General features: G+C 37.6%; 3 protein-coding genes and 1 pseudogene across 3 annotated transcripts; all 4 read left to right on the top strand.

The window, feature by feature from the left end:
• LOC148546178 (uncharacterized) lies at window positions 1-9,809 on the top strand. The gene is made up of 7 exons (XM_088500443.1): window positions 1-205; window positions 294-422; window positions 508-669; window positions 8,250-8,467; window positions 8,559-8,660; window positions 9,358-9,451; window positions 9,556-9,809. The coding sequence occupies exons 1-7, from the start codon at window positions 1-3 to the stop codon at window positions 9,807-9,809; spliced, it is 1,164 nt and encodes a 387-aa protein (XP_088356569.1).
• Window positions 5,175-7,946, top strand: LOC110267086 (uncharacterized; annotated as a pseudogene).
• A 3,578-nt stretch (window positions 9,810-13,387) lies between the features above and the next one.
• LOC148546177 (uncharacterized) lies at window positions 13,388-14,212 on the top strand. The gene is made up of 2 exons (XM_088498051.1): window positions 13,388-13,414; window positions 13,793-14,212. Exons 1-2 carry the CDS (start codon window positions 13,388-13,390, stop codon window positions 14,210-14,212), a joined length of 447 nt encoding a protein of 148 aa, XP_088354177.1.
• A 511-nt stretch (window positions 14,213-14,723) lies between these two features.
• LOC148546176 (uncharacterized) lies at window positions 14,724-18,469 on the top strand. Its single transcript, XM_088499153.1, has 8 exons — window positions 14,724-14,764; window positions 16,099-16,151; window positions 16,239-16,249; window positions 17,524-17,616; window positions 17,713-17,847; window positions 17,942-18,063; window positions 18,191-18,254; window positions 18,371-18,469. Exons 1-8 carry the CDS (start codon window positions 14,724-14,726, stop codon window positions 18,467-18,469), a joined length of 618 nt encoding a protein of 205 aa, XP_088355279.1.

The following is an 18,469-nucleotide window of genomic DNA, read 5'->3' as shown; positions in this document are numbered from 1 at the left end:
ATGCTGGGGAAAGCAGAACTCCTTCGCGTGCCACAATCATCAGCGGCGACTCCACCAAAAATGCCGCCATCGCCTACGCGAGGCACGGTGAATAGCAGCGAAGATCTGGAGGCCACACACCTCGCCGCCGTGAAACATGCTGGGGAAGCAGAAATCCTTCGCGTGCCTTATCATCAGCGGCGACTCCATCACAAAACGCTGCCAGGTGAGGATCCAATCTTAAGCAATCCAATTTTTGTTTTGCTCCCCTTTTTTTTCTTATAACCCTGAGTTGATTCCCCCCAAATTTCAAGAAAACCCGCGAAGAGTAACTGGTAGCCCTCGAAGCACACCCATTGCTGCAATTCCAAAACAAGGTTGTGAAGGCAGGACTGCTTCGCGTGCCACAAATCAGCGGCGATTGCATCATAAAATGCCACCAGGTGAGGATTTGTTAACTCAATTTCTCCTTTCCGCCTTTTTAATTTCTCCTATAAATTCTAATTCATTCTTCCCCAAATTAAGCAGAACCCCGCGAAGAGTCATTGGAAGCGCGCGAACTCTGCTGCCGTTGCTGCTCCACTGCGAAGGTGCTGCCGATCCTGGGTCCTCTGCCTGCCGTGCACGAAACTGTTGAGCCACCCTCCACTGTTCGCCATCCCGAGCTCTCGCGGCCTCTCCCTGTCCCTGGTGAGTTTGAACACTTTTAGCTTTCATTCGTGTTTTCACTCTTGGTTCGGAATTTTGGATTAACAGATTGTAATGCAACCTTGTCTCCCTGACAGAGCATGCCTTGTTTAATTAGAACCTAAACATGGAAAAAGGTCGAGTTAATATTAACCTTGCTTCACCACAAATAATGTTTACATCCAGCAATCCAATAAAAGAATCATCATGAGCGCCTAATTCTGTAATTACATATACTTCTATACATGATTAAATTTATTAGTCCCAAAGCATCACATATTTAACAGTGTACAGAGTTATTTTTTAAAGCAACCTCATAGATAAGCTAGCTATCACCACGTGAAAGCGTGAAAGCCAATGTCTATTGCCAACAAATTTTAACCTTATATTATTACCATATACCATGATGATATGCAGATTCATACTCCTTAGTTTTATATAATTCCCACAAAGACTAGTGTCCATTGGTCACAGTGAAACCACACCACTAATATTTTTGCTATTTAACAATGTGTTGGTTCCTTCAAACAAGAATTTAACTAATGGAGTTAATGCAGAGCCAGCTAAGCACTCCACTGATACCGAATTTTTTATAGTTACCTTGGAGACCGATACCACGTAATATCATGTAGAACACCTTCTTTGAAAACTTGTTTAAGAAAACCCCTCTATTGAGTTCACTACACCCTGCAACCATTGTTCTCTTACCTTTCTCTGTAAATCCATTCACTTTTTTGTTGTTGTTAAGATCATACCATGGCTGGTGCACTTGTTGGTGGAGCTTTTCTTTCTGGCTTCATTAACGTTGTCTTTGACCGGTTCCTTACAACTGATGCTGCCAACTTGGTTTTGGGCAAGAAACTTGGCCCTGACTTGGTTGAAAGGCTGATAATGTTTACTTTTACCAAGTTAGAGAAAAGCTATATGAGCTAATTATAGTAGTTAAATTATATATCAGCAACACTGAACTATAATAGTTAGTTTACATACTTCCCTAAATGACTTTGTGAATGAGTAAGAGGTTGGTCTCTTCCTACAATCATTGCCACTATACCATCCCTGCCACAGAATGTACACTGCATGCCAAGTTAAAGTTAGAAGTGCTAAATGAAATAGAATTCCACTTAGTAGTAACTAGCAATGAGCTTTAAATATATATATTTTTTGAACAGTACTCAATTTTCTACCTGCTTGCTTAGTTCAATCTCTTTGAAGCATATACATGTCATTGTACAATTAAGAATTCTCCTTGCTGCTTAGTTTCTGAGATGGCTGCATTCTCAGAAAATTTTGTTTATTGTATCTGAAGCATTGATTTTGTGAAAGCTCATTCATTACATTTGCTATATATCAGAAAATCTGGTTTATTTGCAGTAGAGAAGCTTCTAGAGCACACTCCAAACAAGGTTACTTTTCTTACAACTTTCTTATTATATATGTATATGATAATCTTGATTTACTATTATTGTACTATTCCTCTTTAGCCTTTGTGAGGATTAGAATTGATCTTTCCGTAGTAAGGAAATTGAAAAATAATAAGAAGGGTTTGAGACTGATATAAACAGATACTATAAAAGCGTTATAAGCAATACACAAAATTGGCTGCTGCTCAACTCTACTACTTGGCCATAGTTTCTGCTAGATAAGGTTAACATTATATTTCAGCAAAATTTTGATATGATAATGTTGATCCAATCAAATGCCTTTGATGGAACAACTTTCTATATATGCTTGCTTAGTTGAATCTCTTTGAAGCCTGTACATGTCATTGTACAATTTTAATTTCTCCTTGCTGCTTGGTTCCTGAGATGGCTGCATTATCAGGAAATTTGGTTTATTGTGTCTGAATCATTGATTTTGTGAAAGCTCATTGATTACACTTGATGTACATTGTGAACCTAGTCCTATTTCATGTTTGGCAGCTTTCATGCATGTTAGAAAATGGTATAGAATATAGAAGTTGCATTTGTATTATCCGCTATGTGAAATTAGAAAATAGCACCTAATGAATTCGTGCAGCTAGCTAGCTTGGCTGGATTATGTGTTTATTATTGGTGGAGAAATTGTTATACAAAAGGGAGGAAAGTTAATGATTTTATAACTATAAGGCATGTTTGATTTTTATTTCTCATTTTTTTCGGTTAAACTGAGCCAAATTATACTATTTTTTTCCTAATTTGATAAAAATACCAAAAATAAATGCATAATACCAATAATAGTTTAATTTTTAAATGCTAGTATCTTATATATATATATATATATATATATATATATATATATGAGAGTGAGAATGAAGTCGTATGAATCACGCATACATGTTAATTATTAGAGTTGTCATTTAACTCAAAATAATTATTTTTCTCATATGCATTGAGAATGTCTCTGCATCAGCCCCCACCTTATTTACTTAGTTACACTTTTAACTTTCCATTCCTTAATTAATTGATTAAATATATACATAGAGTGTGTTCTATGGAGAGTGAAGCTGTGTTGTTTGTTTTTTTTCACTGCCATTATTAGAACAAGTCTCTGACGTTGGTCTCTCTCCCTTGTGCTATGTTTGATTGCTATTAGTACAGTTTTCTTACTCTATATGAATACACTTACAAATCAGAACACTTGTACTCTGAGAGACGTACTTTTTGGTCCTGTATATGGGGGTAGCATTTTCATATACCTTTTTCTTTTAAAGCTTAGTGCAAAGCATCTCAGTTTATCAACAGATAAAATAATATGTTGCAGAGCACTAATTATCCAATATCCGAAACAATATTAAAGCTTTGTAATTGAATGTTCGTTTTATTTATTTAATTTATCTACTTGTGGTTTATTTGCCAGCATTGTGTTGACTGAAAAGAAATATAGCCTTGGCTTATGATATCTGGATTGTTGTCTTCAACGTATATATAGCCCTTTGTCACTGCATGAGAGAGTTATATACGAATTATATAAGTATTAATATATGTAGTTGTCATTTTGTGTTAGTTTGCTTTATCAAGAACCTTTTGTCATCCTTGCAAAGATCTTCATCATCAACATAAACATGCCGGCATACTTTGCTAAAGAATCTTGGGAGTAAATGTTTAGCTTTATCTCCAAAACATTTTTTGTTAAATAAATTTTTTATTAATTTTTTCCTAAAATGAACTTTTTTTTTTCAAGTGATCTTTTTAATCAAATCTATCTTTCAAAGAATTTAAATTGAACATAACAGAGAAAATTATATCCGGCTATTCTCTTATTATTATATAGCTTTAACCCGCAATTCTTTATGATTTAGTTTCTTATTAATTATTACATAAATCTAACTTTTACCCCTATTGTTTTTTTTTCCCTCATTTTTTAAGGTTTTTCCTTCTTTGTCTTTTCATTTTTTGGACTTCGGATCAGCAATTCTTTCTACCAGTAATTTTTTAGAAAGCACAGATTTTGACAATGAGTAAGCAACCTCCCCAATACCTTTCTACATAGTTCTGCTTGCAATATACTGTCTAGTTTACTGTGTATGGTACTCTCCCATATCATAATTGTGACAAACTATTACTGGTTTTCTTGACACACACCCCATTTTTTCCTCTTTTTTTTAGTTTAATGTAATTTTTTACTATTCATTTAGTTGTTTGTGCTATTTCATTTATTTAGACATTGACAAGAGCTGGATTACAAAGCCACGAGGTAGTGTAGAGTATAAGGATGGTTTGAATAGATTTCTTGACTTCGCATTTGCCAATTCATCATCCGATGGGATGATACATTGTCCATGCCCTTTATGTGGGTTTCGATTTTTCCAAATTAGAGAGGACGCCTACGATCATCTTCTGATGCCCCCTAACTATACTTTCTGGTTACATCACGGTGAGAGGATAGTAGACGAGAGACCCGACGGTAGGGAAGAACTAGAACCCACTGTAAATTCAAGAGATCAAATTCGTGACTTGGTCCACGACGCATTCAACCTGACGGGACTGCACAGTGACGATGAAGACTCGATGAATAAGCATGTCGGAGACGTTGCGGAGGGGCTGCCGTTCATATCTGACAAACCTAGCTGCGAGGCTCGTGCCCTTCACGACTTGCTGGAGGATGGTGAGCAGGAATTGTATCCGGGATGCTCAAAATTCTCGAAGTTGTCTTTCTTGGTGAGGCTCTACCATATCAAGTGCATGTGCAGAGTGAGTGACAAGGCTTTCAGTTTGATTCTAGAGCTACTGGGAGATGCCTTTGAGCATGCAGTGATTCCGAAGACGTTGCACGATGCCAAGAGGATCATAAGGAAGCTCGGTATTGAGTATAAGAAGATAGATGCATGTCCAAATGACTGCATGCTGTATCAGGGCTCCGATCAAGACATGTCTAGGTGCAAACAGTGTGGAGCATCCAGGTGGAAGTAAAAGACCCAGAAGAATTCCTTAGTAAGGATCAACGCCGTTATCAAAAAGAATGGAAAGCCTCTGTCGGCGAAGATTCTCCGCTACTTTCCTCTGATTCCACGGTTGCAGCGATTATTCATGTCTAGCAAGACATCAGTGGACATGTTGTGGCACAAGAGAGGAACCAATTCTGACGGTTCCTTGAGGCATCCCAGGGACGGCGAGGCCTGGAAAGCATTTGACAGGAGATATACTGATTTTTCTGGCGACCCGCGCAATGTTCGCTTAGCCCTGGGTAGTGATGGCTTCCATCCTTATGGAAACCTCAGTTCAAAGTACTCAATATGGCCAGTTATTCTTATTCCGTACAACCTACCCCCATGGATTTGTATGAAACAAACCAACTTTATTCTCTCCATGATTATTCCCGGTCCAAAAATGTCTGGCAATGACATAGATGTCTACTTACAGCCACTGATCGATGAGTTGAAGCAGTTGTGGGCCGGTGTTGATACGTACGATGCCAGTGAGAAGAAAATATTCAAGATGCATGCTGCGTTGATGTGGACCATCAGCGATTTTCCTGGATTGGGCAATTTATCTGGCTGGAATACGTACGGCGGGAGAGTTTGCCCCACGTGCAATCTGGACATCGAGACTAGGCGACTCATCTTCAGTCAGAAATGGTGTTTCATGGGTCATCTTCGCTTCTTGAATCACGATCACAGATATAGGCAGGACCGGATTAGATTTTATGGAAAGGTAGATGATAGATCCCCACCTGTCAAATTCACTGGCAGGGATATCTTGAGACAGTTGGAGGGTGTGCCAGTCTCACACGGTAAGGTGCAAGCGGTGGGCAGTAAAAGAAGGCGCGTACAGCAGACCGGGGTACAAGACGAGTCTTCCTGAAAAAAGAGGAGTATATTCTTTGATCTCCCATACTGGGAGAACAACGAATTACGCCACAATCTTGATGTGATGCACATAGAGAAGAATGTGTGTGACAACATTGTGTTCACCATGTTGAACGAGAGTGGTAAATCCAAAGACCACCTAAAAGCTCGAAAAGATCTCCAGTTGATGGGAATCAGGCATGATATGTGGCCACTTGAAGGTGGAAAGTATCCCTCTGCAGTCTTTACCATGTCAAATCCACAGAAGGAGGTATTTCTTAGGACTATCAAGAATGTGGTCTTTCCAGACGGGTACTCTAGCAACATCTCTCGATGTGTTGATTTAAAACAGCGCAAGTTATCGGGATTGAAGAGTCATGACTGTCATATTCTAATGGAACATCTCTTGCCAATTGCGTCAAGGCACGTATTGCCCACCCAAGTGTCCGCTGTCTTGGCTCAGTTATCAGCCTTTTTTCGACTACTACGCAGCAAATGCATAGATCCTCGTCAACTACCTCTCCTTCAGGATCATGTGGTCCATACTCTATGCCACATGGAGATGATATTTCCACCTTCCTTTTTCACAGTCATGGTTCATCTAACGGTGCATTTGGTCGAGGAGGCACGCCTTGGTGGCCCAGTGCATTACCGGTGGATGTACCCAATTGAGAGGTAGAAATCTATCTAAGCTTTCTCGATCTATTTTTTTAGGATAGCTGTCACCTATAATTTTATGTGTTATGTTCTCGAAGGTACCTATGTCGTCTCAAGCAGTACGTGCGTAAGAGGGCACAACCGGAGGGATCTATTGCAGAGGGCTACTTGTCAGAAGAGATTCTGACGTTCTGTTCAAGATATCTAGATAACGTCGAGACTAGGATCAACCGACCGATGCGGGTTGACGATCGGCCGAGCGATGCCCTGCCCAGTGAGGCTGCCAGCATGTTCCCAGAAGTTGGAAAGGCGGTCGGGGTTGCTTCATTTTTTACTTTGACCCCCACTGAAATCCTTCAAGCACATCGTCATGTACTGGTCAATTGCATTGCCGTAGAGAAATTCTTAGAGTAAGTATCGAGATCGAGTTCTAAAATTATGCAGCAAGCCAATATAGCTTTAACAATTGACCATAAAATTGAACATCTTTTTGGAACTATGCATAGTGAGTACAGAGCCATCACAAAGAGAAAAATGCGAAGCAAAACAAGGTCCCAGTCTCTTATAGATAGTGTGGTGCACAAAGAATTCCCCAACTAGTTTAGGCATCAGGTAATCCTTAATATCATAGGATTCCACTTTCCATATTGATGCTTTCTTGCCTCTAATGGTTCAGTTCTAGGTCCCATTTGGAAGCACCAGTCATTCGAACGAGTTGTAATGGCTTGCCTGTGGACCCCTTGCTCAGGCCAGACGCTATCAAGCTTACAACGTCAATGGATTTAAATTTAGAACCATCTCGAGGGAGGAAGGGATGAAAACACAAAATAGTGGGATTTATGTCACTTCGGATACTAGGAGTTATGCAAGCAAACAGGATGTCAATGTTGCCGTCGGCGGTGTATCGTACTACGGGAGATTAGTAGACATCATCGAGCTAAATTACAGTGGTCAGTTCAACGTAGTCTTGTTCAAGTGTCTCTGGGAAGACACCACGTCGGGCAGAGGCATGCGACAAGACGAGTTGGGTCATACCTGTGTCAATTTTATCAATCCGATTCACACCGGTGATCGAGAAGACGATGAGCCGTACATCCTAGCATCTGAGGCGCGTCTTGTGTTCTATGTGGAGGATGAGGTGGACAACGGATGGAGTGTAGTAGTCCATGTGATGCCTAGAGATTTGTTTGACATAGGCGAAAATTATGAACATTGTGAGGTCGACTTTCACCCCCAAATCTGTATGACGAGCTTGACTGAATTTGATGTCGAAGGCTTGCGGTTGACAAGAGATGAGGTTTTAGAGGAATCCTACGATGACGTGGGTGATGATTGTGATGAGGCCTCCGATTCCTAATATACATTTCTCCATGATGGATGTAGCTCATATTCACGGGATTTTATGCATATATACTACTGTCATGATTCACCTAGGAGAGATAGTTGAATGTATTCTAGTCATCTCATTATCAGAAAATATATCTCGATTGAGTTATTTTTTGTTATTTAAAACTTATCCCCTCATATAAATCTCTATTATTTGACTGGGTTATGATATAATTGGTCTTTTTTTTCTAACTGTTGCCTCTCATATAAGATTTCCTCCAATCATATTTTTTAATTGTCCCTATACGTTCTATCTATCTCCGTTGCCTATCAGGGAAATTGGAGAGCCGATACTTCTATCCCATTACCAGAAGCCGTTGGTTCGCAGAGAAGATGATAGAGGTGTCTCCATTCTCTTCGTTGGACCACGCAACATCCTTTGCAAGGCAGTTGTGGTTCAATCAGTCGCGTATACAGTCATGGCTGGATGCCTTTTCTGGACAAAGTCACCTCTATCGAGCCATTCGTGATGCGCCAGCTTCTCTGATGAGGGTTTGTTTGCTGATCCCCAATTAATTAGTATGTGTTTCCTTGTCATATTCTTTGTTGAAACCCATTTCAGGCGATTATGTTAAATTTATAGGAATTGCTATTTTGGGACCGAAAGTACCGGGCTAAATTTGGGTTTGAGTTTATAACAAGTACGGAATTGTGGTTCACACAGAAAATACTTGACGAGGTGAAGGTAATACTTCCTATTTTACCTTTCGATTTATCTAATTTATACCACATCTCTCTATCTATGTAGCTAATTTCCTAAATTGCGCTGTTTTGGTAAAATTAAAGAAGCCGAGTCACCATTGAGGATGGATATATAATTGTATTTTTTAGATCAGAGTAAACTCTATTTTCCCTTGCTATAAGAAATTTAGTTGCTTTAAGTTGTATGCTAGTATCTACCACATACAAATATGTGCGGGTTTAAAATTTACTCAAATTTAATTGCTTGTATTGGCATGATGTGAGCTGGCTCAAGAAAGCACCCAATTATTCTGTATGGCCAGTGATTTCCTAATTCACTCAGAAATGTAAAAGATTTCTAACATATCCCTACAAATTTGGCTACACCCATTTGCCACCTGCAATATTTGTAATTCTTTATGGAGTTTAGGTGCACAATTCACTACAAAGAGCCACTTGCAAGTTGGAACTTGTAAAAATGAGATTTGGGTAAGCCGAGACCAAGTTGGAACCTATAAGACTTGTGAGAGAGTTTACGGTGAATTTTGAATAAGATCAGAATTATCGGTTGATGCCAGTGATAAGAATTATGGGCAAGATCTTGTTGTCCTTATTATCTTTTTGATTGATAATTGGTCTCTGTGTGCTTTACTTTATTTTTGCTTCTTATTTATAGTATTGATAATTAATATTTTGTACAGACACACTATGAAAATGCTCTGCTCGTTGAGCTGGATATTGCATCACGTGAGGAATTCAAGCTCATGGAACATGGCCTTGAACGACTATGGGACAGTAAGAAATACATGATATATGCAATGGTAATATAATAGGATTATATGTCACACTCTAATGTATCAATTGTTCCTCTATGTTTGGATATGATGCTGGACTCTCAGGGTTATCTCGTGCAAAGATCCAAGAAGCATCCGAAGAACCAGGAGAGGTGGTTCCAGATTCGATGGAGAAAGAGGACGTTGTCTCCTCCGATGGGTCTGATGAGGCTATTTCTGCCAGTCGAAATGGTTCCATGCTATCCTATGACCTTAATAAAACACCAAAAGATAATGAATATCCTTACAGTGGAATGTCTCCTGGTAAGAAGAATGCATGGCACTTGGCTATGTGGGCAACAAATTACTTGGATCCTTGAGAACATTGCTTTAGTTTATTTATTTGAATTTCAGTTGAAGTTATTCGGGAAAGCCGAATCTTGTTGATTGATTTTGTCGTAACTTTATAACTTCTCAGATTGTTATTAGAGATTGTTCTTGTTGGGCAGTTTATCATGGTTGAGAACTTAGGGAATGTGATATTTAGGCAAGAACGGTTCATTTATTTTGTTACTTTTTGAAAGTGAATATGTAATGAGTTGGATTTATCACTGTTCCGTGCCACAGTGAAGGCCCTCTTGCCTCTATTAAATATAAATTTCATTCGCTGGTGTTTATAATCCTATGCAAGTTTGTGCTATTTCATTCACCCAACTAGTGAGAAGATTAAAATGACTTGTAATACCACAAATCACATGTTTTCCCGATGCCTACTACTATTTTTATCCTTACATTATACATGAATCAACTACCTAATGAATATGTTATGTTATATTACACTTACATATATTAGGTCTCTAGGAATTTATTTCTCAAGAGATTTTTCTCCTACCTACTCCTGCTTTTATCATTCATCCACCTCATAATGCTTTTAATTTTTTATGTGGAGTAATAATTAAACCTCACTCTTTACTATCTTAAACTGTAGAGCATCCCAAAATTGTTGTTTATTCCCAAGATATTACTCTATTAATCACATTCTATCTTTTAAGATGAAGGAAAAACTTAAGAGTAGAGAAGTTAAAACATATTTGAGAAAAAACCAAGAAAAGTGTCTTGTTAATATATTTTATTTATCCATCTTCCAAAGAAATGCTAAGAGAAAATTAGCTAGTCTTTCCTTTAAAAATAAGACAAAAAGCATTAGCCACTTAGGAATTTTCAAAAAAAAAAAAAAGACTTGCATAGGATTTCTTATCGAGTCACATACTCGTTTAGCAAACATGTTTTAGAAATTTTTATTATGACTAATCCCTATACTGTTCTATTTAATTATTAATATTATTATTATTATTATTATTTTAAAATTTAGGATATCAACCCACCTATTATTGATTTTGCTTTAAAATGCTATATTAGGAATTTGGGTTTTCACAAATAAAGGGAGCCGCGAAATTAAAATTGAAACCCTTTTATGAAATATCCCAGCTCCACTATAAGTTACTCTGCTTCTCATTCCTTATTCCCCAGCCCTAACTTCGAAAACTTTGAATGAAGGAACCCCTCCCCAATAGAAGCTCGCACAACTCGCGCTCCCAACGAGGGATCCTCAGCTTGCGCCGGACCTGGGTCTCCAGCCACTCCCGGTCGCTCAGGTCTCTCCACCAGTCTTCACAGCTTCCGATTGAGATCAAGGTTGGGCCATCTTAAAGTTTGAACTTATATTCCTTTGGGATTTGGTTATTTTTGCATTGCTTTCATTCTGAGTTAGTTATGAAATGCTATTTGGCTTGCCTTACCCCATGAGATTTTTATGGAGAGTAGGAACTCATTCAGTTGTCACTATCTTTATATTCAAAATCTTTGAATTTGTTAGCATCTACCTTAACGTTGATCACAATGCTATTGTCGTTCAAGGCACATTCCCTAAAATTTTCGTGAGAGACCCAAACTATTCTGACTTGAAGTTTCATACTGAATTTGTGGAAACTTATATTGTAATGGGAAGCTTTAACTGCCTATAATTTTAAATAACTAATTAAAGGAACTTGAACTATGGTATTTTATTGCTTGAAACAATTGAAACTGATGATGAGTTCTCTTGGGCAGTAATGACTAACATAAACCCTGACAAAAGGCTTGAAATCATGCTAATTATTAGCTTGATTTGATCACTGTTTCTTCTTATATGGCATTGTATCTTTTCTCTTTTTTTTTTGAACAAGGATAACATGGTTTTATAGAGAGTTAAAAGCAAAGTAGTTCAAACATAGGTCAAAGCTTGATTGTTTAGTTTATTTATTATACATTTAATTATTTTCTTATGGGAGATTTGATTATTTTAGTAATTAATTATTTAATTAAAAAATTATAAGATATGATTATTGATTTAGTTATTTATTCATTTTTTGGGAATTATATTTTTTGAGTGTATAATTATTCGATGGTGATTATAAAATAAGACACCTTTTTGGCCCCATATACTCGTTGCAATGATTATAGCTAACACTCTAGGACATGCATGAAAATAATCAATGGAAGGATCTAATTAAATTGGGATAGGTCATGAGTAATTTATATGTTTTTCATTGTTCAAATCTGTACCTAAAATATGACATTAATATATATAGCCATTTGGTTTGTATTTTGATATATGCGTGGTGTATTTTTAATGTTGTTGTCTACCTAAGATTTAATGGTTCAGTCATATCTACCTATAGGCTCTTCATCGTATATATTTTAAATACTCCTCTTGTGTATTTGGTACTTATTCGTGGAAATCATTTAGTCACTAGTTTTCTTAATTAAATATATTAAATTATTTAGTCACTTAGCCAGAAACAGTGTTCATGTGATATTTGAAACTAAAAGCTATATATGAAACATAGCAATTAATTTGGAATTGCCCTTTGCAATTGCTATAATCTTGAATGTACGTGGTACTTTTTCTGTTGAAATGGTTGGCAGTATCATAGAGTTCTGGGCAGAACTTATAGTCTCACATGTATGTAATCTCATATATGTATCTAAACTTGTGTTTTCTATATAGATTAGTCAATGAATTATATTTTAATTTTGGTTGTAACAAATTTATCAAAACAGAATGATATGTGCTTTGACTCTTCTTGATTTTAATTTGTTATTTGGTTGAAACAGGCGCCCTTTATCTTCTAAGATGGCCAGAAAAGGTCGTTTCACGAAAAAATCGAAAATAGGACCAGGATGTCAGCAACCACAAACGGCTCCGCCTCCGGCCTCTGCTACCCACCGCGATGACTCTGAAATACTCCCAGACAGTGGTGATAGTGTCCCTCCAATTTATGTCCCCTTTGAAATAAATCTGCTTTATTTTTACAACTCTTGACATACTGTTGTTTGTTATCTGTATAGCATATTTTCCACATTGATGAAGATAGCGAAGGAACCATCAAAAAAATATTTTGAAAGCTATGGGAAAGTCCTGGAAGGAGACAAGGCTGAGGTTGTATAATGCTTATTTCGAGCCAACGTTCACGACTGAACAAAATATTGAGAACCGTCCACCGGAAATAGATCGAGAGCATTGGAGATGGTACCTTGACTATCGCGCCAAACCCGAGACGAAGGTAAACTACTATATTACAAATTATTGTTGCGTTGAGTATTTTTAAATCATCTTATAATCTCCCGTTTTCTCTGCTGGACCAATAGAAGAAGTGCAAGAAAAATGCGAAGAATCGATCAAAACAACAGTATACCCACACTGGCGGTTCGAAGAGCTTTGCACGGCGTTTGGAAGAAGAGGTACTTTACTTTTTTTGTTCACTCTTCGGACTATTTCTGTGACTTAAGGTTGCCTTGATTGTGTGGAAAATGGTAATAGCACAAAATTTGTTGATACAGTCGGAAGAACAAGGGAGAATAGTCGGTAGAGGAGAGTTATGGATAAAGGTGCACAAAAAAAAAGGACGGCTCCTATATGAATGATGAAGCAAGAGCAATCGGTGTAAGTACTACTACTTATAATTGATCGATAAACTTATGACCTCAAATAGGGCAATAGTCTACTTTTCTATGCTATATTGTTTTTGCTCCTGTTTGATGAATGGTTTGATACTGTATGTTAAGATAGACCAAGAGACTTTTAAAAGTCCTATTTCAGCTTACTTTAATTATCATTGCTAATTTAACAGTTATGTTTCTGGACTATTTGAGCTAAGATATAATTTGGAAACAGTTGCCGTAGAATTTGAATGACTGAGTTTCATTTATCCCTTACAGCTAGTTATAGTGGCAGGCATCCTATGTTATCGTTTGCTATGTGTTATTGACATGAGATGGACCCATCAACAAAATTGTTGTTTATGCTAATTTGTGTCTGTAGGAAAGAATTGAGGAGATTGAGCAGCAGGATGAGTCATCAAGGGTGTTGTCTCAAAATGATTCCATTGCTCAGGTTTTCGGAAAAGAGAAACCGGGTAGAGTACGTGGTGTGGGTTTTGGACCGACTCCTAGTCAAATCTTCGGTCCAAATTCACATGGGTCTGGCAATGGAGTCCAACTAGAGGAGACTCAGAGGAAGCTGCTTGAACTGCAGGCAGAGCTTGAAGACGAGAAGTTGAAGAGGAAGGCGATGGAGGATGAGGCAGCAGCACAGAAGTTGAAGAGGAAGGCGATGGAGGATGAGGCAGCAGCAAAGAAGAAAAAGATGAAGGTGATGGAGAGTGCTCTGGTTTATCTGTTTCAACGCCAGGGTGAGGAGCTGCCACCAGACATCGCTGCAGGAATGGGTTTCGTGGAATGATAGAGTAAATAGTAGAATATTAGGAGTGGAGAAATTTTGCTATGAATCAAGCATTTTATTGAATTAGACTGAGCAACTCTTTGAAAGAGATTTCTTTTTGTTCGTATTTTTATGGATATATATATTTCCTATTTTGCTTATATATCAATTTTCTTTTTGCTACAAGTTTAGATTCTAAGGTTGAAAATATTCAATTTTAAAATAATAAAAAATATAAGAAGAATTATAAAAAATAATTGAATAATATTTTAAACCAATTTTGCGTTTTTTTTAAAGACCCGAATTTTCTTTTTTTTTTTTTAATTTCTATTAAAACAGCGGCGGTTTTAAACCGCCTCTATTTTGGTTCCATAATTAAGGATAGTGTTATATCTAGCGGCGGTTTATAACCGCCGGCATCTCTAACAGAAAATATATTAGCATTTGGTGGCCGTTTTAAAAACGCCGCTAAACGTGCGGCCACGTAAACAAAGCGATAAAAATTGTGGCGGTTAAAAAACCGCCGGTAAATATGTTGCAAAATGTGTCAGTGGAATACGGCGGCGGTTTTCTGTATGTGTGCCGCGAAATTTTGATTTAGCGGCGGTTATGCCAGCGGTTGCTGGAAACCGCTGCCAAATCCAATCCAGGCGCCCATATCCATGGCGTTTCGATTAACCACCGGCATTTGATTTTGCGGCGGTTTAAAACCGCTGCCAATTCATAAAAAAACCGCCACCAAATTCCGCCTCTGCTGTAGTGATGTAATAAAAATGTGAAATAATTTTTTTAGATATTATTTTAATTTTATGCTTAGTTATATTTAAATTAATTATATTTTTTATTATTCATAATTATTAATATAAATATAATTAAATATGTATAAGTAAAAAAATATCAAATATTTTTTTCAATTATAATATAATTTTTTTATGATTACATGATATTTATTAATATTATTTTTGAATAAATGCACATAGAATATAATAGAAATTTATGTGTTTTCAAGCTCTAGATGTAAATTATAATTTTAATTAACTGATTTAATTATCACTGTTCGCATAAAAACTCATACTTTTTTGAAATATATTTTCCTTAAGATAACATAAGTTTAGTATTTGTTAAATGTATGATAAAAATGTGTTATGCATATTTAACTAGGAAAATTATACTTAATGAGATCATTATGATACAATAATTGAAATAATTATTTTAGACATTTAGTGAGAGCTCGGTTGGGGGTGCGGTGAACCCGTCAGCTTGCATGGCAAAGTTGCATGGTTAATTAGTAGTTTGCGACGTCATCACCGGGCAGTTTGCAATGAAGAAAGAACCTTAATTCCATTCTTACACCGAAGGAAAAATCGACTACAATCTATTAAAATAAACTACATGCATCGTACGGCATTATTGCACGTAACACTTGACAAATATTGAAGCCTAACTGAACATGTAATATTATTGTCCCCAAAACATGTGCACGGATGTTGATTCGTATGATACACCATATATTAATTCCTGCGCAATAAATATAGGCCACATCTAGAAATTTGGTTCATAGGGATATGCTATTTTTCATGGGAAGCCACTTCAAAGCGAGAATGAGCAAAACAGTAAATAACGCTAATAATTATGTTTGAAATTAGAATATATAACCGTCTAGGTGTGGATACAATATCTGGGGTTGGTGACACATATTTTGAACACAAGGTAGTTATATTATTGTCACTAATGTATACGAAAATAAGGTTTAGGACGCCAAATACGGGGTTTAGACTAAGATTTAAATTTGCAGTAGATGTTATTAGTTATATTTAGATTCGGAGGGTAAAAAATTAAACAGCAAATATATTTTACCACAGCATAGTTAACACTTTTGTTATGATATTCGTAGAAACGTGTTTTAGATACGACTATGGAGACCAGAACCGTATGAGACTGGGAAAAGATATACTCCTGTGTAAGTCACTGCAACTAGGTTTTTTAACATAGTTGGTAATATCAGCCGGACATAATCACTTAAGATCATTATTATAATTTGTAACAGGCAATGTCGAGGTTACACAACGAAAACATGTGACATTCTAAACATACACTAGACATTAAAATAAAAGAGATACATAGATTGGAGTAATCGGGAAAAACCGTTTGCTTGCCTTGCATAGGTTGACGTTAGACACATTGGTAGAGCGGAAACCTTGCAAGTCGCCGTGACCTTCCTGAATGTGAAATTTGCCGCGTCATGCAACAGTGACAAGGATCCTAGTAGTCAGAGTCTTATGTGGTTGATGAATTTTTTTTCCAATTTCAGCCAATCCCATGCATGGATTCGGTTATGAAGATATAGGAGGGGGAGCTTGTTTTTTGCAATGCGAGGGGGGTGTAGCTCTTGGCATGTTGGGTATTCCATGCGCACTTGGCATCACGGAAGCATGTATAGGTTGTGACTTGTTAGGGAGGCAACCCTGATTTCCTTTGCAATGAAGTTGATGTGTGTAATCACAGTCTGGGTCGTACCTGACTAGGCTGGTTGATTTTTTCCAATAACCCCGTGAACCAAATTCTGAACCGCTTCGTTATAGTTATTAAACTAAAAAAAGATATAATAAATTCAACAAGTAGTCCGGTTACTCTTTAAATAATTACACAACTAATTTATTTTTAGTCGAGGCAGTTATATTTTTTAATAACAGAAATATATTAAGTTTAGTCGTTTAAGCAACCGGTCTTGGCTGGTTTGCATAACCCTGAGTATATAGAACCATGCTTGGTGAGGCAAAAAGCAGATTGACTTGGGCGATCCCCTAAGATGCAACGTTGTTTAAGCTACCCACGCTTGAAATGTTATGTTCGCACCAACTCATAACCTGTGCCACTCAACTCAATAAGATGCGACATCCGGATTGACATAACAAGCTTCAGTCTCAGTCATTTCTCAGAAAAAGCGCAATGGTAAAAGACCATAATGTACACACATTAGTGCACCAGTGCTTAACTTCACAGTCCGACACGGACCACAAGGCATGATCTGTGTTAGATTTTATTGAAAAACCCATTGCTACGCATCTTTCCTCCCATCCATTGTAAGTCACTCACCTGTAATTTAAGTGTTTATTTTCGCAAATATATTTTGTTGGTAATTGAAACGTAAAGCCACTGTATTGTGAATCCAATAACGTAATGCCATGCAACAGAAGAAAGATAGTCGTGACGGACATCGTTTACCTATCACATTTTAATTCTTTCTCTGGTTTCTTAAAAGCCTTACCTTGGTCGGCCTCTGCACCAGGATGAGAAACGATTCCAACTAAACTGGGGTATTTTATTTGCAGCAAGCTACATTTGGCGGCCAGTCGTTGACATCGGCGAACATGACGTCGAGATGCAACAACTACATGTGCAGCAAGGTGGACCAAACTGCCAAGGTATGTACACCGCTACCGGTATTATGTATTCATATGCTTGTTTTTTTATGTGTTGCTGCTTTTTCATACTTACCATTGTTCTGGATTTATTTTCAGGTTTATCAGTCCATGTGGTGTGACCAACACTGGTACCTGATGATAATCGACGTCCTGTGGAAGAAGTTGGTGTATCTAGACTCACTTCGAGACCCACGTGAAGCGAATGCCAGGAAAACGATGATGCTTCGGGTGGTAAACCTCGGTATCATTGGCACTACCACATGGCCACCCATCGAACGGCCAACACATGTCACTGGTACCTAGGAATTCTGCTTGTGTTTTGTAGGCACTTCACCTAGAGGGTCTGATGCTGGGAAAGTCCTGGCTATCGGGACCTAAGGCGCTGCATCCTAGGATCTCAATGTTCGAGTTTGAGGAGCCAGAGGTGCCTCAACAACAGGGGAACTCGTAAGACCTTTCATTTCCATATTTCGTATACTTTTGTGATTTTCTAGTATACTTTTACTAGTTATCTGATGTCTTCATTGTTATAACAACAAAACCCTAAATATCTGAGTGATTTGTGCCCAAATAGCATGGACTGTGGCGTGTGGGTCTCCCAGTGGATGATTCGGGAGCACCTGTGGCAAGATTACGGGGTATAGGTAGAGTTATTCTTATGTTCACATTCATCCCGTTGAGATTATAATGAATTAAGTTTAAACGAGGCATCTATTAAATAGATACGTTGGTATTCACTTGACTTTTGTTTCAGCATGTCAACAAGGCGACTTGGATGCGCTTGGCAGTGGATTTGGTGAAGTCTCACAACGACCTGGCAAAAGACACTATCTCCAAAGCATTTCGACACTAG

Source organism: Arachis ipaensis, chromosome B9 (genome assembly GCF_059453495.1).
Source record: "Arachis ipaensis isolate K30076 ecotype BB chromosome B9, ASM5945349v1, whole genome shotgun sequence".
NCBI classification, from domain to species: domain Eukaryota; kingdom Viridiplantae; phylum Streptophyta; class Magnoliopsida; order Fabales; family Fabaceae; genus Arachis; species Arachis ipaensis.
This window is presented reverse-complemented; position numbering and strand designations above follow the sequence as displayed.

Coding starts and splice junctions, on each gene's coding strand:
- LOC148546178 (XM_088500443.1), top strand. CDS start 1: ATGCTGGGGAAAGCAGAACTCCTTCGCGTGCCACAATCATCAGCGGCG. Junction 8,468..8,558: donor CGCCAGCTTCTCTGATGAGG/GTTTGTTTGCTG, acceptor TTAAATTTATAG/GAATTGCTATTTTGGGACCG. Junction 9,452..9,555: donor CCTTGAACGACTATGGGACA/GTAAGAAATACA, acceptor CTGGACTCTCAG/GGTTATCTCGTGCAAAGATC.
- LOC148546177 (XM_088498051.1), top strand. CDS start 13,388: ATGAATGATGAAGCAAGAGCAATCGGT. Junction 13,415..13,792: donor ATGAAGCAAGAGCAATCGGT/GTAAGTACTACT, acceptor TTGTGTCTGTAG/GAAAGAATTGAGGAGATTGA.
- LOC148546176 (XM_088499153.1), top strand. CDS start 14,724: ATGTTGCAAAATGTGTCAGTGGAATACGGCGGCGGTTTTCT. Junction 14,765..16,098: donor GAATACGGCGGCGGTTTTCT/GTATGTGTGCCG, acceptor AACGTGTTTTAG/ATACGACTATGGAGACCAGA. Junction 17,848..17,941: donor AAACGATGATGCTTCGGGTG/GTAAACCTCGGT, acceptor TGTGTTTTGTAG/GCACTTCACCTAGAGGGTCT.